Here is a 22,476-nt window from a genome sequence, read left to right as displayed (position 1 = left end):
TATGCACTTTGAGGCGCATGCGCATTCTAATTAATTGTAACCATCTGGAGATGATCTGTCAAGTAGCTCCACTCTGAGGCGCATGCGCATTCTAATTAATTGTAAGCACCTGGAGATTAGCCAGCTGTCAAACAGCTCCGTCTGCGTGTCGGCGGTCACGTGGTTAATGTTTTCCTCTTCCAAACAGCTCAGCGCTGCCAGCGTCTTCTGGCAGAACTGGATGCTGAAGCCATCATTTTCCCATTTCTACAGTAATATTTTGGTGATTTTTGACAATAAAGTGTATTGATTACTGTAACCGGCAGCTGTCTGTTTCGCTTTATATAGAGGAGCGCTGCCGCTGCAGCGTCCTTGACAAGCCAGACAGCCATTCTAGATATTTATAGTTGTTCCTAGCAGTAATTAACATCCACACCAACTATTCAGAACGACTATTTCAGATATCTGGAATGTAACTCCTAATTCCGTTTCTTCTTTCTACAATGTTCATTCTTGACAGGAAGTCTGTAATTGTGGAAGCGCTGTAGAAGCCAATAAACATGAATGGGAAATGTGATGTCATTTGTTACATTTCACATATCTAAAAAAAACGGTCATGCTGGACAGTAGAAATGTTCTCGTGGATATCTGGAATTTTAATTTCTACTAGGAACAATACAACACATATCCAGTCTGCTTAATGTTAAAACGAGATATCTGAAATAAGTGAAACCAGTTTTAAAATAAAAGAAAATGTATTCAGTGATAAGTAAACAGAACACCTAAATATGAATTCAAACAAAAAATGAAAATTGAAAATGAACAGCAAAAGTGCCTCAGTAAAGTAAAATTTAAAACAAACCTGCTGCAAGGAACTGAAATTAAACGTTTTGTTCAGAGGAGGGCAGTAAAGCATCATTAAGCACAAGTCCAATTCACGAAGAAGAAAGTTTCCGTTTGTAAAGACGTCAGACACTTTACTAACCAATCACAGGGCAGAATCTAAGATGGCGGAATCGGAGATGAGTGTCAGGTAGAAACATAAGCGACTAACTAACATTTATTGTTAATAAATAGTTAAGAGACGTTGATAATGAGTAAATCTGGCTACAGCCCGTGTTCATTTATTAAATCACAACTGTGGCAACAGAGTCATTTAACAGTCTGTTTTAAAAAGAATTAGCACCATGCTCGTATAGCTTAGCATGTGCTAGCAGCTAAACATTTCAAAAGGTTTTTGTAGCGCGGCGCTACCTCACATGTCAACAACAGTCAGAGCTGTTGTCAGCCAGGGAGATTTTTCTGGCAGAGATAGAAAACGCGTGCTGATGTCAAAATTATTACGTCTTGTAGTAAAAGAGGCTAGTCTATTGAAGCTAAACCCATCATTTAGACACGATGGAAAAGACCGTCTTAAGTTGGAATTATTTTAACGGACAGATTTTCTAAAATGAACCCAACAGAACCTTAAACCAATCGTAGTAAATAAACTGTATTATTTAACAGTTTTACCATAAATAAAAGGCTTATTGAGGAACATTAGAGGACATTTAAAAACTGCTGAATCTGTCAGACCGGTGTTGAGAAAAAACTTATGGGATTTCAAAGAGGCAGATTGACAAAGTTGTTTTATATCAAAGCTGGTACAGAAACACGATTTAAGAGAATTTAGTTCAAGGTTTTAAGGAAAAACAATAAAGCATTTTAATTCTGTATCAACCTTTGTATTTAAGGCAGTCAGTGAGGATGTTTGAAGTGTGTGTAGTGGTTCCATTCATATTTAGTTGTATTGTTCTTGGTGATTCAGTACAGTGCATTAGCTCAGCATTCTCTACAATCTGACCTTGATGATCATTTGGGTTTGAATTTCAGTTTTCTTTAAACACAAACTAAATCTCTCTTATTGTGTTTTAAATGCATTGGGTGGGTGCATGTGCAACATGCGTTTGACAAACAAAGATATGTATAACCTGATTGACAAACTTCACATCTAATTGAGGCATAAGGAGTCCGGGCAGGTCTACAGTTTTGCCCAGGACACATTTATGTTTTATCAGTTAAATGCATCTGAGGTCACTCACAAATGCAGCCTGTCAAGTCAAATTTGCATATTGTAGTATTTTCCTTGTAGTGGATCTGCATCATATCTCATTTATTAAAGGTTATTGATTTGCTGACTTTCACCTCTCTTCTCCTCTTAGGAGCTGTAGAGAGTTATGGACCATTTTGCTGGGGAAGTCTGCTCTGAGAGAATCGGTATGTCCTCCTCACTCAAAGAGAGCGTATGCTGAACTTGACCATCCAAAATTTTAGACAATTTATCCATAAGTAATTTCCTGGTTTAACTCATGCTATTCTAACTTCTATATAAACACACACACACACACACACACACACACACACACACACACACACACACACACACACACACACACATTTGTATTTTTGGTGCAGGCTCAAATAGAGGGAGAGCTTGACAAGCACTGGGACAGACTGCATCAGGGACTCAGTTACTACAAGCCACCCAGGTATAATTACATCAAGGTATTTTCACATCAGATACATGAATAAATGAGTAACTATTAGCTTCACCTCCCGTAGTTCATCCTCCGCTGCGAAAGTTAAGGAAAACAAAGATGTTGCACAGCCCCTGAAAGACTTTGGTCTGAGGATTAGTAAACTGCTGGTAAGCATTTAGATCTTTTTATGTCACAGAGGGTGGATTCTTACGTTTTCATGACTGCTGGTTCATAAGGGATTGTTGTAATAATGTTTTAGAATCTTGATGAGCAGCAGAGTGTGCAGCTTTTACAGTGCTATCTGCAGGAGGACTACAGAGGAACTCGTGATTCTTTAAAGGTGTTTGCTTTCAACTTTTTTTGTTCTATAACTTACTAGAAAAACAAAAATCCACTGGTACTAAATCATAGGTCTGAAGAGATTTAACAGTAGTTTCTGTGACAGGTTGTTCTCAACGAGGAACGGAAGAGTCAGGCTCTTCTCCTAAAGGTATGCACCCAAACTAGCATTACGTCACTTCTGTGCCATTTTCCAATCATTTCTGTTTTTACTAGTGTTGTTAATTTTTTTACAGATCGCTGATTATTACTATGAGGAGCGCATGTGTCTGCTCAGATGTGTCCTGCTGCTGCTGACATACTTCCAGGATGAGCGACACCCCTATCGGGTGAGACATATTTCTTTTTTTAAATGCATTTCTTCCTGATGTGATGTTTTTTTGTGTAAATAATCCTTGTTTTTTTTTTGTCAAGGCCGAGTACAGTAACTGTGTCAACAAGTTGGAGAAGGACCTGGTGAACAGCTATCAGTCACAGTTTGAGAACCTCTTCAAGGCTGAAGCACCAACATGGGAAACCCATGGCAACCTCATGGTAAACACTGGGTTTATTTTTACAGCAGCGTACTGTAGCCCCGTCTGCTTCCTTACACTCTTCTTCTCGTTTGCAAGACGGAGAGACAAGTCTCACGGTGGTTCCTGCAGTGTCTGAGGGAACAGTCTCTGCTGTTGGAGATCATCTTCCTGTATTATGCATACTTTGAGATGAGCCCACCCGACCTTGTAAAATTCACCAAAATGTTCAAAGAGCAAGGCTTTGGGTTGCGTCAGACTAACAGACACCTGGTGGACAAGAGCATGGACGTGCTGGTTGACCGGATCGGGTAAGGTCACCTCACTGACTTTGTATTTATGTGTTAAAATTGGATGAATGTATTTATTATTGTAAGATATGAATGTGCTGACAAACTGTCACAGAGAAAAAAACGTGTGTTCATATCTTGTAACCAACTTTATGAACTAAATGTAGTAAAACCATCTTTTTTACACTCATCTTTCTGAATGTCACCAATTCTTTTGTCGGTTTCAACCCGCTCAGTTGAAATGTTCTGTAATCAGCATAAAAGGCTTAAAAAGAAGCAGTTTTATTACTTAGTTAAAAATATATCACAATTATGTTTTTTTTTTTTATTTATGTTTATTTGGCAGACGCTTTTATCCAAAGCGACGTACAATTGTTAGTCTGTAGGGCATGTTGTGATCTGTGGGGGAAATCGGAGGAAACCCACGCATGCATGGGGAGAACACGCAACTCCACGCAGAAAGGCCACACAGCCAAGTTTCGAACCTGCAACCTTCTTGCTGTAAGGCAGCAGTGCTAACAACCGCGTCACCATGTAGCCATCAATTAAGGACAGGCTGATATATTCAGTTGATATTTTACGTTTTTCATACACTGCCTGGCCAAAAAAAGGTCGCCACCTGGATTTAACTAGGAAAATAGGCACAAGCCTCCTATTTGATAGTTATTGCACGGGTGATTATCTTTCTGCTGCAACAAGAGCTGGTGACATTGCAGAAGATTGAAACTTGAATTTCAAAGTTTTTATTTATTTAGTTTTTTTTTGTTGCAGTCTTCATTTCAGTTTATACTTTTGCAAACTTCAAAGACTTCCACAATCCCACCAGCACGTCTTCCAGTGAGGAAGCAGAGTCCGGGGACTTTGGGTTGGGCTCTCCAATCCCTGGGGCAGAGGTCAGTGAGGTGGTCAAAAAGCTCTTCAGTGGCAATGCCCCGGGGGTGGATGAGATCTGCCCGGAGTTCCTTAAGGCTGTAGATGTTGTAGGGTTGTGTGGGCTGACGTGGTTCTGCTATATCGCGTGGACATCGGGGGCAGTTCTACTGGACTGGCATACTGGAGTAGTTCTCCCCCTATCTCCTGAGCCTCCCTGGTGAAGTCTATTCTGGGGTTCTGGAGAGGAGGGTTCGTCTGATTGTCGAACCTCGAATTTAGGAGGAGCAATGTGGTTTTCGTCCTGGCCGTGGAACACTGGACCAGCTCTATACCCTTACGGGATCCTGGAGGGTGCGTGGGGGTTTGTCCAACCAGTCTACATGTGTTTTGTGGATTTGGAGAAGACGTTCGACTGCGTCCCTCTGGAGGCCCTGTGAGGGGTACTCCGGGAGTATGGGGTACCAGGCCCTCTTATACGGGCTGTTAGGTCCCTGTATGACCGGTGTCAGAGCTTGGTCCGCATTGCCGGCAGTAAGTCGGGCTCGTTCCCAGTGAGAGTTGGACTCCGCCAAGGCTGCCTTTTGTCATCGATTCCGTTCATAACCTTTATGGACAGGATTTCTAGGTGCAGCCAAGGTGTGGAGGGCATCCGTTTTGGTGGCCTGAGGATCGGGTCTCTTTTGCAGATGATGTGGTCCCGTTGGCTTCATCAGAACGTGCTTTCCAGATCTCACTGGAGCGGTTCGCAGCCGAGTGTGAAGCAGCTGGGATGAGACTCAGCTCCTCTAAATCCGAGAACATTGTCTTGAATCGGGAAAAGGGTGGAATGCCTTCTCCTGGTCAGGGATGAGGTCCTGTCCCAAGTGGACGAGTTTGTATTTCGTGGTCTTGTTGACGAGTGAGGGAAAAATAGAGCGCGAGATCGATATAGACGGACTAATGCTGCGTTTGCTGTGTACCTGTCGTGGTGAAGAGAGAGCTGACCTGGAAGGCAAAGCTGTAGATTTACCGATCGATCTACGTTCCTACCCTCATCTGTGGTCATGAGCTGGGTAGTGACCACAGGTAGTGACCGAAAGAATAAGATCGTGGATACAAGCGGCCGAAATGAGTTTTCTCCACAGGGTGGCTGAGCTCTCCCTTAGAGATAGGGTGAGAAGCTCAGTCACCTGGGAGGGGCTCGGAGAGTAGATTCGCTGCTCCTCCACGCCGAGAGGAGCCAGTTAAGGTGGCTTGGGCGTCTAGTCAGGATGCCTCCTGGACGCCTCCCTGGTGAGGTTTTCCGGGCACGTCCAACCAGGAGGAGGCCTAAAGGGAGACCCAGGACACGCTGGAGGGACAGTCCTCGGCTGGCAAGGGAACACCTTAGGATTTCCCTGGAAGAGCTGGCCCAATTGGCTGGGGAGAGGGAAGTCTGGGCCTCTCTGCTTAGCCTACTGTCCCCACAACCCGACCCCGGATAAGCAGCCAAAAATGGATGGATGAATGAATCTTGCAAATGAAAGAATTTCTAGTTTGTTTTTGTTTTGTATTTTTAAAAAGTAAAATTGAAAAATAAATCCTCCCACGGACCTTTTTTATTCTTTAAATTGCCACTCGCGTTAACTGGAGTGTGACTAAAGGGGGGAAAATAATAATAAATGAGTGTTTAGTGACGTTGCTGGAAATGTTTTTTGTGTTTTTTTTTTTTTTGCTTGACAGATACTTGAGCTCCCTCATCCTGATTGAAGGGATGGACATAGACTTCCTGCACAAGTGTGCTCTGGAGGACTGTACAGACAGGCATCAGTTTTCTGCTGCCCCTGACATCATTAAGGTTAGACTAGAACAATTAATTATGATAAATGTTGACAATAAAATAACAAGGAAGCGTTCATAAGGAACGTGCAATTTCTTTGTGTTTGTCAGGAGATGGATCAACTGTTGCTGACATTTGGTGACATCCCACATCACGGACCTGTGTTGTTGGCTTGGGTGTTGCTGAGACACACACTCAGACCAGACGAGTCGAGCCCTGTGATCAGGAGGATAGGCAACACGGCCCTGCAGCTTGGAGTGTTCAAGTACCTTTCAACCATGCTGAGAGGCCTCGGAGTCTCGGGGAATAACGTAAGATCCCATAAAACCCGAAGTAAAAGCATGAATGCATCATTTTATATTTCGTTTCTTTTTATCTAACCAGTGTACGGCAAGCACAGCCAAAATGTGTGTTTATGGCCTCCTCTCATTTGTGATCACCTCTTTTGAAGAAGAAAGCCTGCAGGTGAATCCTGATTCACGTTGCTGTTTGTAAGTCTCCCCGCGTCCTTAGCTGACCTTTATGTAATCCGTGTTTCAGACCGACGGTGTGGAGACACAGAGCTCTCACCTGATCGATGTTGCCTGTGAAGTTCTCTCTGCTCCCAATTTAGCTGAAATCTTCTGGGAAATGGTGAGAAGGAACACAAGCAGGAAAAGTCTCAGGAATAAAACTGGGTTTTTTTTGTGTTGATGATCTTTTCTGACTGATCCAGAAGCCCAACATGGGACTGGGGATGATCCTGGACAGTGCAGCTGGAATGTTTCCGCACAAAATAGGACCTCTGCTGCAGCTTCTGACTGTGCTTGTATCAAACAAGTCGACTGTAAAAAAGGTAATTGGTCCCCTCAACAGGTCTTAAACTCAAGAGTACGGGGTGAGATTTGTCTAAAAAGGAAAACGCAACCATAAAGAACATGTCAGAAGCAAAAAAGTGTTATTTAAAAGCAAAATAAAAATCACTCTAAAATACAGTTAACTATTTATATTTCAATACAAAAAGTTTATTTTTTACTTCTTGCTTGTTCATATTTTATTTCTTTGACACACTTTTTTTTTTTCATTATGCAGACGCTTTAGGCTTTTATTCTGAAGGGCATTCTCTTTGTTCTTGCTTTTGAAAGAAAGTAATTGGGAGAGGCTTATCTGTGCTTTGATCTCATTGGTTATGAGGGTTTGGAGTGAGTGGCTCGAGCTGTTGAACACTGAGGCCCAAAACTCGCACTGCGCCCTACGGTCAAGTGCACTTGGAAGAAGGACGCAGTAAGGCTTCGAGTGCGTAGTGCATAAGTGTGCAAATAATTGCTGAATTGGGATAGTGAGCATTGTGTCACTGACTGCAACGCATGCTGGGATGCTGGTCGCTGTGTTACTTAAAAAAAATCTTTATTAATAACTTTCAAACAAACAATTATTTGACGAAATTTACATTTATTGCTATTCACATGAAATCTTTGTCTAAAACATTCAGAGCATGAATAAATACTATTAATCATTCTGAAATGAACTTCCTTCATTTGAAAATACATATTTTAAGAAAAGGCGCTTGAGCCTTTGCTCCGCCTTCTCAAAATTCCCACGCAGCAATGGCTTGTGGGTAAAACCTTTCGCCGAAGTCAGCATCAGTGCAGAGTTGGGCGATCAAGGGTGCAAAAGGGGCATAGTCAACTTCTGCACTTGAGAATTGGAACACCCTACGCACTCGCAGCCCAGGGCGGGAAGTGTGACAGTGCTAGTATTGTGATTGGGCCTGAGACTGAGGCAACACCAAAAACTCAGCAAAGCAAAGAGGTGTCAAACTGCCCTTCAGAATAAAAGCCTAAATAGTTGAGAAATGCAGAATTAAGTGAGAACCCCAAAAAGTGTCAGAAATAAAAAGAATGGTTAAGAAGTACAAAAAATTGCTTTTGGAGTGAATATATTTTTAAATTTTTTTTGAGGGGGGGGGGGGGGGGGTTGCTTTATTCTGGTATGTTTTGCGTGAGGCTGTATTTTTTTATTTATCCTTGTGGTACAAATCCTATATCAGAGCCTTTCCTTGTGTAAATGATTAAATATAATGTGTGTGTTTGGCAGGTGTACAACTTCTTGGATAAGATGTCCTTTTACACACAAGTTTACAAACACAAACCCAGTGATGTCATTTCCAAGGATGACGGGACGCTGTGGAGGAGACAAGCTCCAAAACTCCTCTACCCTCTTGGTTGGTTAGCTTCTTTTATTGTTTGTGTTTTCACATTAAAAGAAAAGCTGAAGCACCGATTTAACTGTCATCCCAACTTCTAGGCACAGGTCAGACCAAACTGTGGATGCCACAGGGGGTTCTGGGCCAGGTGATGATGGCGGGTGAACAGGGCTACGTGGTGCGCTGGGACCACTCCTATAGCTCTTGGACTCTCTTCACCTGTGAGGTGGAGATGCTTCTTCATGTTGTCTCAACCGCAGGTACACAAATGTCAGACACGCTCTGTAGCTTCTTATTTACCGTTTCACTTCTGCATTCTTCTCACTGTTTAATGATGATTTTGTCCCTTTCCGTTTTTTAGACGTCATCGCTCATTGTGCGCGTGTCAAACCCATTCTGGATCTGGTCCATAAGATCATCAGCGTTGACTGGACTGTGTCGGATTGTTTGCTGCCTGTTACTTCACGCATTTACATGTTGCTGCAAAGGTGAGCTAACCTTAGAAATGCTTACCGAAGTGATTTAGTTTGATAGAAAACAGACTTGAGCACTAAGATGGATTCCTGTTGTCTACCAGGCTAACGTCGGTCATCAACCCTCCGGTGGATGTGATTGCTTCCTGTGTGAACTGCCTCTCTGTTCTGGCTGCAAGGATGCCGGGGAAGGTGGGTGGGCTGTTTTAAATGTAAACAGAGCACGGTGAGAAAATCAAATTCCCTTTTGTTTTTGTCGTTTCCTGTTGCAGGTGTGGTCCAGTCTGCAGCATACTGGTTTCCTCCCCTTTGCCTCCATCCCTTTGACCAACATGGCACAGTGTGTCAGGTGAGCTAAAATCATAAACTGCATGCTGCCCTACGCTTATGTTGAAGTAACATATTTTTATCTTCTTAGTGCTGAGGGGATGAAAGCAGGTAACTATGGCAACCTGCTGGTCCAGATTGAGCAGCCCAGGGGGGAGTATGCCGTGACGATTGCATTCCTTCGCCTCATCACGACTCTGGTTAAGGTAGCAGCAGTTTTCAAACAAAGCGCTCTTCTGATGCAGAGTCTTGGTGTTTAAACCGTGTGGCTTGTTGGTTTATGGTGATTTTAGGGGCAGCTAGGAAGCACTCAGAACAAAGGTCTCATTCCCTGTGTGCTGCTGGTGCTAAAAGAGATGCTGCCCACCTACCACAAGTGGCGTTACAACACCTATGGGGTCAGAGAGAGGATAGGTAAAGATATGTTTAACCTTTTACCAGTTCAACAAGGGAGGAAATCAGTAAACAGCACCGGGTTTTGTGCAGGTTGTCTGATTTTGGAGCTGATTCATGCCATTCTCAATCTGAGCCCAGAAGGAGAGGACCAGGGCAGGTATGGATGTTTAAGAGTCGTGTCGACATGTCTCAAAGACATCCCAGCTGTTCACTTATACGTACACTTTACCTGGTGCAGCACCCCCGCGCTGCAGTCCCTTAGCATCTACAGTTTGGCAAACACAGAAGCAGGACAAGCTGTGGTCAACATCATGGCCGTCGGGGTGGACACCATAGATGTGGTTCTAGCTGCTCAGCCCAGCAGGTAAACTCTCCCATGTTTCCATACGAGTTTTCTTTTAATCTCATCACTGTTCTGTTTACTTTCCTGTTTTTGTTTATTTACATTTTTTTGTTTTTCCTGTTGCTGTTTAGCTCAGGATCCGAGAGTCCCGGTCAGATCCTGATCCAGACTGTCAAACTGGCCTTCTCTGTCACAAACAACGTCATCCGTCTGAAGCCAGCATCCGATGCCGTGTCCCCCCTGGAGCAGGCGCTCACGCAGCACGGCTCTCACGGCAACAACCTCATTGTCGTTTTAGCCAAATATATTTACCATAAACACGATCCGGCGCTGCCTCGCCTCGCAATCCAGCTCCTCAAGAGACTTGCCACAGTAAGAGCCACACCGCGCCAGAGGCAATTGGTTACCGATGGAGGAATATTTCACTAAACGCTGACTTTGATGTTCTCTAGGTGGCTCCCATGTCCGTCTATGCTTGCCTTGGCAGCGATGCAGCAGCCATCAGAGACGCCTTCCTCACTCGACTGCAGAGCAAAACCGAAGATATGAGGATCAAGGTTATGATTCTGGAGTTCCTCACTGTTGCCGTGGAAACCCAACCAGGCCTCATTGAGCTCTTCCTCAATTTGGAAGTAAAAGATGGAAGCGAAGGGTCAAAGGTGCGAAATGAAACAAGTGTGTGTGTGTGTGTGTGTGTGTGTGTGTGTGTGTGTGTGTGTGTGTGTGTGTGTGTGTGTGTGTGTGTGTGTGTGTGGCTTTACTTTTCCTGCATTCGGAGTAGACTTTGACCGAGAGTTTTTTCTACTGCCAGTACCAACGGCGATATGTAGGAGACATGGTCGATATGTACTGCCGATTTTTATGGTTGATTTTCGTGGCTGATATCTAGACGTTTTCCACCTTATTTGCATGTGACAATGTCACTAATAGCAACAGTTGATGTGCAACATTTCTGAAGCTGAATCAGTTTTAGATCTCTGAATTTAACTGTTAAACCTTAACTTTGTGCACTGCTCGGTGTTAAAGTCAAACACCTAAATAAAGTTAATTTAGAGTATTTATTATGCAGATGTTATTAGTGAACATAAAAATACATTAAAATTACATTCTGCAACAGCACCGGGCTGCTCGAGGATACATCTGACTTTAAATCAGGACAAATATCAGCCAATGCAGACGTATAAAAAACGGCAACTATCAATCAGACGGATATATCCGTCTGCCCCAGTCTGGAGGAGGGCTGAATGGTCTGGCATTTTCTGAGCAAAAATGTGATTTTCAAACAATCGTGGTATCGTCAAAGCCGCAGCTTTTGCGGCGATGCTGCCTAACCCGGGATCTGCTGATCTGTTAACACCGTTACGGCGCAGCAGCGGATGGGCGTGGGGACCAGGGTCTGATGCTCCAGCTGTTGGAGTGGCACATTTGGTTGTTTTTCTTTCTTTTTTCCTGGCGCTGCTACGGCCGATTTTATTTATCGCTGTGTTCATCTGTCTCTGTAGCTCCTTTTCTGTCCCTCACTCAGCTCCCTTCGTAAGTGTGAGACGGAGGAGTGAATACACCCGTTTTACCGTAATATTAAGTGGACTTGAAAGTGACACTTCTGATCTTAATACCTGTTTGAATTTTTTCTGATTGCTTAAACTGGAAGAGTTCTAGTAAAATGTGTCGGCGCTGCTGTTCTACCCGGTTCGGCCGTCGTAGCCAAATCCCTCGTTAGAGTGAAGTTTTTGTGTGAAAAACGTCCAGATGGCCTTTTTACATCAAATAATACACGCTTGTTAATAAACGTATCTGAGAAAGATTCTTTCCTTTAGTTGTTACTTAGAAGTAAAATGTGAACCTGCAGGAGTTCCTGCTGGGCGAGTGGAGCTGTCTCCATGTGGTTTTGGATCTGATCGACTCCAAACAGCAGGGGAAGTACTGGTGCCCCCCCCTGCTCCACCGGGCAGCCCTGGCCTTCCTGCTGGCCCTCTGGCAGGATCGCAGAGACAGCGCCATTTCAGTTCTGCGCACCAAGTGAGCACATTTTAACACTTGAATCATCTGTTTCTTTCAACTGAAATTTGGTGAGAAGCATCATGGCGTGTTGTTTTTTGTGCAGAGAAAAATTTTGGGAGAATCTGACAATGCCTCTCTTTGGAACCCTCACCCCACCTGCAGAAACCACAGAGGTGCTGATGTCGTTGTTTTTCATTTACAGCCACTTGTCTCTCTCTGCTTAGATGAACTTAAAGAGGTGTGTTTGTCTTCAGCCCTGTGTTCTGGAGGCCTGTGCATTTGTCATGAAGATCATTGGCCTGGAGATCTACTACGTTGTCAGGTAACAGATCCACGCTGAGTGGTACTAGGTGCGTTTGCTTTACCGGAACTTCAGGGTAAATGCAGCGAGGGGGAAACTGACCGGGAGATCCGAAGGCCGGTCCTCTTAGCTGTCGTGTCTCCATTTACAGTGTGACTCTGTAAGGAATTTGCTAAAACGCCAGCACATCGCGACTGCTACGTTGTGAGTTATGTCATGGATTGGTGCAAAACACGCAGCACGCTCCAAAAGCAGTGAACGAAACATCATTTCTGACGAGTTACACCACCAATCGGCAGTGTTCCTGCGCACCAACCTGCACCGGGTCATTTACCGGGCCATTCCGAGCACTTATTCAATTCAATTCAATTTTATTTATATGGCGCCAAGTCACGACAAGAGTCGTCTCAAGGCACTTCACATAGTAAACATTCTAATTCAGGTCAGTTCATTGAGCCAATCAGAAAAAATGTTTCCTATGTATTAGGGTTGTCACGGTGTGAAAATTTAACCTCACGGTTATTGTGACCAAAATTACCACGGTTTTCGATATTATCGCAGTATTTTTTTTAAACGTGCTACATTTTCACACAATTAAATAAACCCTGTATGTCAGGAAATATTGTCCTCAGTTTGTGTCTAAATCTTGCCTAAAATGTGTTATTTTGTAATTATGTTGTTTATTTGTTTACATTTTCCCATTTAGTCTTTAAAATACCAATATTTGCCCATAACTTCTTATTTTGTCTGTTTGATGTCATCATTTTAAAAATATTAGATCAGATGATACTCAGTACTCAAGTAGCCTTCTAATCAGATACTTTTTTACCCTTACTTGAGTAATAAACCCTATATCAGGAAAATGTTGTCCTCGGTTTGTGTCCTTCCAGTGAGCTTTGCAGATGTGGGAAAATGTCATCAGGCAGTAATCGTTGTTAAATTCATAATTATTCTCAGAGAGAGACCAACTCTTATCTGCCTCTGGGAGCCCCATAATGCATAGCGTCATTTCAACATGGCGGTGTCCGCGACACGGTTCATATGCAGGTAGCGGCGCTGCAGCTGCTTTATATAGCCACTCGTTGCATTCTCCCTCAACCCAAATCCTCGGATCACGCATTTTAGCTAAAATGCTAACGTTAGCTTGCCTTGCGTTGACTGTAGAGTTGTGGGTGATGGTCACGCAGATGTGTCATGAGATTTGAAGCGTTGCTGCCTTTCACAGACACTTTTTCTGCACGTGCTGCAAACAGGATAGCCGTCTTCTATAAACTCCCTCTGCATTCTTCAAATATCCATAAAATGCCCGTACTTCCCACTTCGTCTTCTTTGAGGGATAAAAAATTTCCTGAGCGCTGCCGTCTCCTCCTTTGACCATTATTTCAGCTTTAGCTTCAAGAAAGTTTTGATTGTAAACAACAAAGCGCGCATGTGCCGCCGGCAACTTCAGCAGATGATACGGTGGCTGGTAAGGGTCACCACGCCTACACCGCAGCCACGGTAACCCACCGAGATAATATAGTTTTTTAAAAACAAGACGGTTATTATTATTGTCAACTTTTTTTTACCGGGGTTTACCGCTACACCGGTTACCGTGACAACCCTACTATATAAGGAACCCAGCAAATCGTCATACTAAGCAAGCATGTAGGGACAGTGGAGAGGAAAACTCCCTTTTAACAGGAAGAAACCTCCAGAGAATCCTGGCTCAGTATAAGCAGCCATCCTCCATGACTCACTGGGGATCGAGAAGACAGAGCAGGCAGACACACACGCACGCACACACACACACTGTAAATCTACCCTGAAGTTCCGGTGATGGAAATGCACCTACTGGTGCTCATGTGTTTCACTCGCTTAAATACGGACTCTGCCTCTCTGTGGGTCTCTGCAGCGGCTCCCTGGAGCAGTCTCTGAAGGACGGGCTTCAGAAGTTCTCAAACGCTCGGCGCTACGAGTACTGGTCCCAGTATGTCAAGTCGCTGGTGTGCCACGTGGCAGAGACCGAGGAGGAAGGCATCTGTTACTTCCCAGAGACACAAATGCTGATCTCTGCTTGGAGGATGCTACTGATTCTCTCCACGAGCCACGTAGGTCCAGAAAACTCAGCTGCAGGAGCTTTTGTTCATTAGACTGAGACTCATCCAAGAAGGTTCTTTAGTTTGTGTCTCCGAAGAACCGAGAAGAGGTTTATGAGCGATGTGAGCTCTGACTTCCTGTGTGCAGGATACGGATTTTATGACGATTCTAATCAACAAAACCATTTATTTATGTTTGTAGACTCCAGTTGACAGGTTTTTCGGGTTTTTATTTAGCATCGGGCAGATAAAGGGAGTTAATGATCTGGTTCCTTTGCTGCTTTCAGGCTGATGTGATGCAACTAACAGATGAATCAACCAAGATGAAGCTTTTTCTGGATGTCCTAGATGCAACCAAAGCTTCTGTGAGCCATGAAATAAAACACTGTAGCTTCGTATGGATCATTCTTTTGTTGTTTTTCTACGTTTTGACGAGTTTTGTCTTTTGCAGCTGTCCTCACCCACGTCTGTGCCTTGTCTTCGTCTGGGATCCATGATGGCGACCCTCCTCCTCGTCCTGCTTAAACAGTGGAGAAGGTGTGGAGAGTGTGTTTATGTAGAGAACAGACATTTGTTTATTTTTATGCTGTAAAGGGTTTTCTGTCCCTCCCCGTCTCTAGTGTGGTAGCAGCAGCTCCTGACATCCTGTCTCCCCTCTCCCTGATCTTGGAGAGTGTCCTGCAGGCCGACCAGCAAATGATGGAGAAAACCAAAGCCAAAATCTTCTCCGCTCTCATTTCTGTGCTGCAGATTCAGGGCCTTGACGGTGTGGAACGAATGCCACCTCCCTTTGTCCGTGTGTGAGCGTGATGCTCAGTGTTTCATTTGGGTTCTTGGTTGTAATCCAGGTGGAGATATCTCCCTGCTGCCCCAGCTCCTGCGCTCCGTGTGTGAGACGGTTAAAGACGAGGCGCTGGCGCTGATCGACGGCACTCGTCACACAAGTCTGACGGGGGAAGTGGCGGAGCAGGAGGACAGCATGGAGACAGATTGTCCTCGGGGACCACAGAAGGACCAGAGAGATGGGGTGAGCCGAGATGTTTGAGTTTTTTTTTAAATGGTGAAATAACCGATAAAAATGTCTTTATTGTTGTTGAACTTTGTGTTTCTGCTTGAATCAGGTGTGTGTTCTAGCGCTCCACCTGGCTAAGGAGCTGTGTCTGACCGACGAGGGCGGGGAACACTGGGTGTCGGTGATGAGGAATATCCCGGTTCTGCCCACGGTGCTCAGCGCTGTGGAGCTCAGTCTGCGCTCTAAACAAAACCTCTACTTCACTGAGGCTGCCCTTCACCTGCTGCTCACGCTGGCCCGCACCCCACAGGTAAACACACACACACACACACACACACACACACACACACTTACACATGGGCTCCTTTCACATTAATCACAGATCTGAAATATTAAGTGTCTCCTACATGATTTTAGGGAGCAGCTGCCGTAGCTGGAGGAGGAGTCATCCAAACTATCTGCCTCCCTCTTCTGAGTGTTTATGAGGTCTCAAACGGTGCACTGCAGGTGAACCAAATTAAATTCAAGCATTCTACTTCACATTTTCTTCCTTCTAAGCTGAAATCCAGAGATGTTTCTCAGAGCTCCATCTAGAGATAGAAAAAATGTATTGCATCTTTAAGCCCCTCCCCCATACAGCTGGAAGCAATGGCCGTGTCCGAGTTGAGCAGCGCCTCGCCTGGAAAACAGACGAGAGCAGACGGACGCAGCAGGGGGAGTGGCTGAAAGCCGGCATTTAAGTCGGACAGATGTACCTACATGTGCAGCTCACGGGTGACGATGGATGAAGACATTGCGTTAGCGTTCATACTTGTTTATTTATTTATTTTAATTCTGGTGCCTGTTAGCAGCAGAAACACACGTGCTTGTGGATATCATATATTGTATATGAAGACATGACTGTAATAATAAGTAAAGGTTAGCAGCTGTAGGTTTAGTGTGCTCATAGGAAACGTGAGAAAAGAAAACAAAACACATTTCTCTTTATGGCCTATATAGTTGTCATCAACGTTACATGATTTACAGAATACATGCGACCAACTAACATTTTGCATTCAACCACCGGATGTTTGGATCAAAATGTGAACCAATCAGATCTTAGATCAGGTGAGAGCCAGGCGTTTCCCGTCATCCCCTAGGTTTTGCAGCCGGTGGAGAGCAACTGCAGCGCCTTGTTCCAAAATCTGCGGCTGCCTTGATCTCACGAGGTTATCGTTGCCTACGTATGCATGACGTCAGAGCAAGTCGGCGTTAAGTTGGACACAAATCTAACCGGCATGCACTGCTCGCCGATCACCGGTGGTCTAATCTGCGCAGAACTGGCTCATCTCGAACACAGTCAATGTCTCTCAGTTGTGAAAGCTCACCTCTACAATTAGTAGTCTCAGATTAAGCTGTTTATTCGTATATAAATTATTGAAAAGCTTGTTTGTAAGAAATGTCACCAACTCTGTATCTGTTCTACGCGGAGATCCTTCCTTGTTTGAGATCCTTCTTTGCCAGTCTTTGAGGTGCTGTTCAGGGTTACGCCCCCCTGTGGAGTCGAGGAGTAGCAGATCTGCTGCAGGTTCTTAGTTTAAAAGTAATTTATTCCTTTTACAAAAGGAATATTTAATAACCTACAGATAACAAAAAATAACTCTTAATAATCAAGAGGATAACTAGACGGGCAACAGAAAACTTTTGGAAAACAAAGAAGAATCCAAAGTAGTTTGCTGCTCACAGAATTCCTATAGATAGACTACGTAATGATCCACCACTTAACAATCAACTGTTTACACGCCCGACAACCTAGAATCACTATTTATCTGTAGCTCGGTACCTAAGCCCAACGTTTCTGTTATTGCAGTCTCCCCCGTTCTCTTCTGGCAGTCCAGCTTACACCTCTGCAGCCATTTGGTGAGATGATTCGCAACAGCTGAGGTGGCTTGTAGGTGTGTCCCTCTCCATGGAGCTGGCTGAGGGAAACCCTGGAAGGAGTGATCCATGGGGTGGAATAGAGGAGCCATGGGCAGATAGAAGAGGGGTTTCAGGAACTTTTCTACCCAGGGTCATAACATTCAGCAAGTGGAGTCCAGTGGGCTTTTGTCTTTCAGTAGAAGCAGGGAGTCGTGGAATCCGTCTCTTTTGTAGTTGCTAAATTATTCGCCACGTCTTTGTAAACGGTTTGAAAACGCAGCAGTCTGGGTTCTGGTGACATCTGTATGTAAGCAGATGTCTGACGCTGTTGGACGGGGGGCAGCTTAGCAAAAAAAAGTTATTTAGTTATTGCCTACATTATCACACACGAGGGTAAGGCTCAGCTGTACGAGTTTTAAAACATTACACTTAATTCCTGGAAGTAGGAAAATTCTGGATTTCAGCTGTGTGTTATGATGGGATGTTATTGGGACCTGTTAACGTGTTTCTGTGTCATCAGAGTTTTTCTAGGAAGTCCCAAGATTCCACCTGCTGGCCAGGTGTGTACCGCCTCTGCATGTCTTTAATGGAGAGCCTCCTCAAAACGCTGCGCTACAACTTCATCAACGAGGCCTTGGACTTTGTCGGAGTACATCAAGAACGCATTTTACAGGTTTGCTGTTAGGACCTTCTTATTTTATTTCTAGTGTACCAAACAAGCAGCTTTGAAGTTCACACCCCGGGATGCTTTAGAGGTGGCCAAAACATTTATCAGGTAAAAGGAGTTTGACGTGTTTCCTTTCTGCTCAGTGTCTGAATGCGGTGCGCACGGTGCAGAGCCTGGCCTGTTTGGACGAGGCCGATCACACCGTTGGGTTCCTGCTGCAGCTCTCAAGCTTCTGTAAGGAGTGGCAGTTTCACCTTCCCAATCTGCTCCGAGATGTGCAGGTAAACCTGTGTTACCTGTGCCAGACCTGCACATACCTGCTTCACAGCAAGAAGATGCTCCATCACTATCTACAGGTTAGAAAACTGGATTTGTTCTATTTTTTATTTATTTTTATTGCTGTTGCATCATTATTATTTTGGTTTTGTAAGGCCAAAAACGGCGAGGCGTTGCCGCCCGGTCCTCTCCCCAGGACCCAACGGCCTCCTCAAGGTAAAGATGCAGCAGCAGGAGGAGGAGGAGGAGGAGACGAAGCAGAGCAGAAGGCCCTGCTGGCTGTGCAGTGCAGCCTTCTGAAGATCCTCAGTAAAACTCTGGCAACCCTGCAGCACTTCACTCCAGATTGCTGCCAGATTCTCCTGGACCAGGTCAGACCGCTCTCATCAAAACCACGTTTAATTATTTATTCAGTAACTGGGTGCAGAAACCAGAGAGTGACGTGTGTGTATGTGTGTGTGTGTGTTAGTGCATGGACCTGGCTGAGTACAGGACCCTGTTTGTGCTCAGCTTCACTACTCCTGCGTTCGACCCCGATGTGGCCCCGTCCTTTGGGACCCTGCTGGCCACCATCAACGTGGCTCTGAGCATGTTGAGCGAGGTAGACGCTGAACAAAACATGCTTACCCGAAGCTTGATTTAGGATAACTTGGTGCTTCTGATTCACAGACGGAGAAGAAGAAGGAGCCGGTTTCTCTAAGCATCGTCTCTCTGGCCTCATCAGAGGAGATCCAAGCTCTGAAGTGAGTTCTGGAAGACGTTACTCACACGTTTGTTACTTTTAGTGGATTAATGATGAAATTCTTTCTGCAGGTCGTTGCTGATGTTCACCATGGAGAATTGCTTTTACGTTCTGATCTCTCAGGCGGTTCGGTGTCTCAAAGATCCCGTCATCCTTCCTCGAGACAGACAGAGACTCAAGCAGGAGCTCAGCTCCGAACTGGTGGGATTTCTAATCTGCATCTTTTGAGTTATTTTTGTCATATTAAACCCAGCGTGGTGCTTCCTAAGAGATTATGGGTTAATCCTTAGTGGCACAGACTTGGTATCAGTATATTTGTGTCATTTTGGAAGGTTTACATTCACCTTTGCATTTTGTCTCTATAACTCCTAAACTTTCTCATTCTCATCTGTAGAGCACCCTTCTGTCTAGCCTGTCCCGTCACTTCAGGAGGGGCTCTCCATCATCTCCAGCCAGTGGCCTCCTCCCTTCCCTTCAGCCTAAACCCCCCACACCCGGCTCAAAGACCACCCACGAAGGCCAGGAGCCCATCATCCAGCTCGTCCAGGCCTTCGTCAGACTCGTGCAAAGATGAATGCGGGGCTTATTTGCATAAAATACATCAAAACATGCTGCATTTTTCCTTTGGTGTAAATTTAAAGAACTTTAATTCTAATTGGTGTCACATTTCAACAGTTTCCCCTCAGATGTGTGTAAATGGGAAGTCTCGAGGGCCAGGATTTTAGTTACCTGAAACAGAACCAAGGTGTTGAGAAAGTTGCCTGATGTCATTCAGACCTGTTTGCCTTTGTAACCGGGAGATTTTGGTGCTGCTCGGACTGTGGTCCATGTTTTCCAGGCCTAGTTTTATAGGTCACTAACAGCAAAAGGACCATAAATGTTGCTAGTGCTACTAAAATCTAACCTCTGCACGACCGAAAGTGGTAATGCAGATCCTGTAAAACAAACAGTTTTTTCTCTAATTTGACTTGAGCTATTTTTTTGCATTTGTTATTCAGTAAACATTCTGCAGTGGCTGCCAACATTTGTACTTTAAAAGAGGAAAAAAAGGAATTCTAATAAAGGGACTTTTGTACCACAGAGTTTTTTTTCCCCCTTTTTGACTCAAAATACAAACTCAGCAGACGGGTGGATTCACTTTGGTACTTTTTACTGCATTTCAACATAATTCCTTAAACCATCTAAAACATAAGCTGTCAAATAAAAATAAGTATTAAAATACCTTTTTTCATATAAAAAGAATATGCAGCTGCATGGATTACTATTTACAAAGGTAATCTCTTTTTAAAGAAACTTACAACTTTAGTACCTAAAGCGAAAATGGGCATGTGCAATCAGCACAAAGTGACACGTTTACAGCAGGACAGCGTCTGGTGCTAAACATGAAGGTTTAGTAGCTGCAGTCCAAAGAGGAGGATCCAGGGCCTCTGCCTGAAGTCTGCAGAGCAGCTTCAGCGCCCCCTACAGGCCATTGATTGGAATCTCCTGAGAAACACAAGCAGTGGAGGTCAACTAGTGAGCAAATACACAAAACAAAGTTCTTCCACAGCTTTGATCACAAGCATGCAGGAATAAAACCGAGCAGTGATGGGACAAAAACCAACTAGGACCCAACAGCATGCATCCGACAGGTTTTTATAAAATAGACATTTTGCTTAATATGCTTATTAAATGTGAATGTAAATGCAGTCAGCTTTCCGTACAGCTTCTGCACGGACCAAAAACCACAGAGTCCAATCAGAGCATTCACACCGGCTGTGGTATGTTGTGCATCCGGAGCTCTGGAAAATTTTCTCATGCAGATTGTCCAAGTGAGACACGTTTCAGCAGGTTGCATCTGGTATATTTCAAAATAAAAGCGGTGTCATTATTTTTGCCAGCTCTTCTTTTACTCGTAATGACAGTGATATCAGTTTAGTAGTTCACGTTATTGTTACAGCTACATTTTAAACGTATTCTGTCAAATTTCTAATCATTTGGTGCAGACGTCTGGAGACATTCAGAACTCCAACCGGTCGGTGTGAATGGCAGTCCATCTGGAAACTGCTCCGTTATTTTTACCCGACTGAGCACTAAAATCAAAATCAGACTCTTTGCATGTTTTTAGTCAATTAACACAGCTGGGTGTTTGCACTTCAGCTGCTATTTGTTCAATAGTTATTTAGTATAGAGAATCCCTCAAAACTTTTTTTTTCACGAGGAAATAAAAACCTACAACCAAGGGGAACGTGCCGACGTAACCTCCATAATTTGTCACGACTGACCGATTCCATCCGTCAAGTTAAATATCGTTCCCCGGAAAAACGAAGAAACTCCGGTCATTTTCTTAAATATATGAATTCCACCTGGATGTCCCAGACAGAATGTGAAAAGTGGACTTGTCCTGAGAAAATGGGACGCATGGTCAACCAGCAAACAATGCTAAAACTAAAAGTTTGACTTTACATTTCAGAAAAAACATCTGACTAAATCTGAGGTCTGCTGAGGGGCTTTCTTTGTCAGTTGAGCCGTTCTAGTTTCAGTTTCCTCAAAAATAGCTAAATGGAACGAGACAAAAAGCATATTTGAGAAAATGCCACATTTAAAAACAGTGAAAACAGTTCCTCATGCATCACAAATGAGACTATATGAGCCACTCGATGCAGTTCCACCTGTGTCCAGATTACACTCTACTAGCTGAACTTCACTTAAACCGTTTATGAACTTCATGCAGCCTGCAACCCAACCACACTAACCTTCACCTGGTCCTCCAAACAGGCCTTTTGGGCTAAACAGGCTACAGTAATTTGTCTTATCGTTTTCAAAGAGGGGACAAGAGGACAAAGAAGAATGATTCACTCAAACAGAATGTACCGCTTTTCTCCGGAGGGGCTTTAAGTTTCTGGGTAGACTTACCTCTAATTTTCCTCTGGCTTTCTTCAACACTCCATGGGTCAGAGACACTGCAGCGTGGGGGAGAAACACGTTCATATGCTGAAGCTTACAATGGGTGCTTGAGAATTTGGTTCTTTTAGCTTCATAAGCCAAGTCTCCAACAGTCTTACGCTGGTCGATGATGACTCTCTCCATCCCCTCCTTCAGCTGGTTGGTGGTATGCAGACGCTTCACGGCTCCACTCAGCATCCTCTCCTGCTGGGACAATCTGCTCTTCAGTCTGGCTATCTCGTTTTTCAGCAGCTCATCCTGATTTAGAGGATAGAGGTATAGGTGCTTTAGGTCTTTACTTAATTAGAGTGGGTACTAGCAGTCTGTGTGTGTTTATCTACCTGCTGATTGTTGCCGCTGTCCCCTGCTGTGTAAAAACCCGGTAAAGAGACTCTCCACAGCAGTTTGAGCAGCCGACCAGCCTCCTCTAGCACCTGCTGCATGGTGTTTGAGCTGCTGGACAAACTCTTCAGATGCTGCCTTTCTGTGACCTGCGGACACGTTTGCACAATCATGTCGACCCTTATTTGGACCCCCCGTG

The 22,476-nt window shown here is 44.3% G+C and overlaps 2 protein-coding genes across 7 annotated transcripts in view; one reads left to right on the top strand and one right to left on the bottom strand.

The window, feature by feature from the left end:
• Window positions 1-926: 926 nt before the first annotated feature.
• nup188 (nucleoporin 188) lies at window positions 927-19,756 on the top strand. Its single transcript, XM_015943015.3, has 42 exons — window positions 927-1,012; window positions 2,181-2,235; window positions 2,434-2,507; window positions 2,581-2,665; window positions 2,758-2,838; window positions 2,944-2,988; window positions 3,074-3,166; window positions 3,252-3,371; window positions 3,449-3,660; window positions 6,214-6,328; window positions 6,421-6,621; window positions 6,695-6,775; window positions 6,851-6,943; window positions 7,026-7,145; window positions 8,387-8,513; window positions 8,597-8,755; window positions 8,857-8,983; window positions 9,073-9,160; window positions 9,241-9,317; window positions 9,387-9,501; window positions 9,589-9,709; window positions 9,782-9,848; window positions 9,930-10,055; window positions 10,166-10,406; window positions 10,487-10,693; window positions 11,884-12,053; window positions 12,139-12,208; window positions 12,290-12,357; window positions 14,231-14,426; window positions 14,702-14,779; window positions 14,866-14,951; window positions 15,035-15,180; window positions 15,263-15,441; window positions 15,536-15,736; window positions 15,844-15,933; window positions 17,846-17,998; window positions 18,136-18,348; window positions 18,424-18,639; window positions 18,738-18,869; window positions 18,938-19,011; window positions 19,082-19,211; window positions 19,405-19,756. The coding sequence occupies exons 1-42, from the start codon at window positions 987-989 to the stop codon at window positions 19,582-19,584; spliced, it is 5,238 nt and encodes a 1,745-aa protein (XP_015798501.3). The 5' UTR covers window positions 927-986; the 3' UTR covers window positions 19,585-19,756.
• A 387-nt stretch (window positions 19,757-20,143) lies between these two features.
• cdk5rap2 (CDK5 regulatory subunit associated protein 2) overlaps window positions 20,144-22,476 on the bottom strand; it is a 36,767-nt gene continuing 34,434 nt past the window's right edge. For 5 of the 6 annotated variants that reach the window (XM_054744490.2, XM_054744491.2, XM_054744486.2 and 2 more), the window contains 5 exons: window positions 22,277-22,426; window positions 22,055-22,193; window positions 21,906-21,952; window positions 21,746-21,800; window positions 20,144-20,495 (listed from right to left, as the gene is read on the bottom strand). In XM_054744490.2, the coding sequence (XP_054600465.2) occupies window positions 20,401-20,495; window positions 21,746-21,800; window positions 21,906-21,952; window positions 22,055-22,193; window positions 22,277-22,426 (486 nt within the window). In that variant the 3' untranslated portion in view covers window positions 20,144-20,400. The remainder of the gene's footprint in view (window positions 20,496-21,745; window positions 21,801-21,905; window positions 21,953-22,054; window positions 22,194-22,276; window positions 22,427-22,476) is intronic. The other variant, XM_054744489.2, reaches the window with a different exon arrangement.

Source organism: Nothobranchius furzeri, chromosome 6 (genome assembly GCF_043380555.1).
Source record: "Nothobranchius furzeri strain GRZ-AD chromosome 6, NfurGRZ-RIMD1, whole genome shotgun sequence".
NCBI classification, from domain to species: Eukaryota; Metazoa; Chordata; class Actinopteri; order Cyprinodontiformes; family Nothobranchiidae; genus Nothobranchius; species Nothobranchius furzeri.
Note: the sequence above shows the minus strand (reverse complement) of the source record. Positions and strands in the feature narration are given on the sequence as shown.

Excerpts from the sequence above, each read along its gene's own strand:
- nup188 (XM_015943015.3), top strand. The coding sequence starts at position 987 with ATGGCGGAATCGGAGATGAGTGTCAG. Across the intron at positions 2,666-2,757 it reads TGAGGATTAGTAAACTGCTG|AATCTTGATGAGCAGCAGAG; the intron begins GTAAGCATTTAG and ends ATAATGTTTTAG. Across the intron at positions 19,212-19,404 it reads AGGAGCTCAGCTCCGAACTG|AGCACCCTTCTGTCTAGCCT; the intron begins GTGGGATTTCTA and ends TCTCATCTGTAG.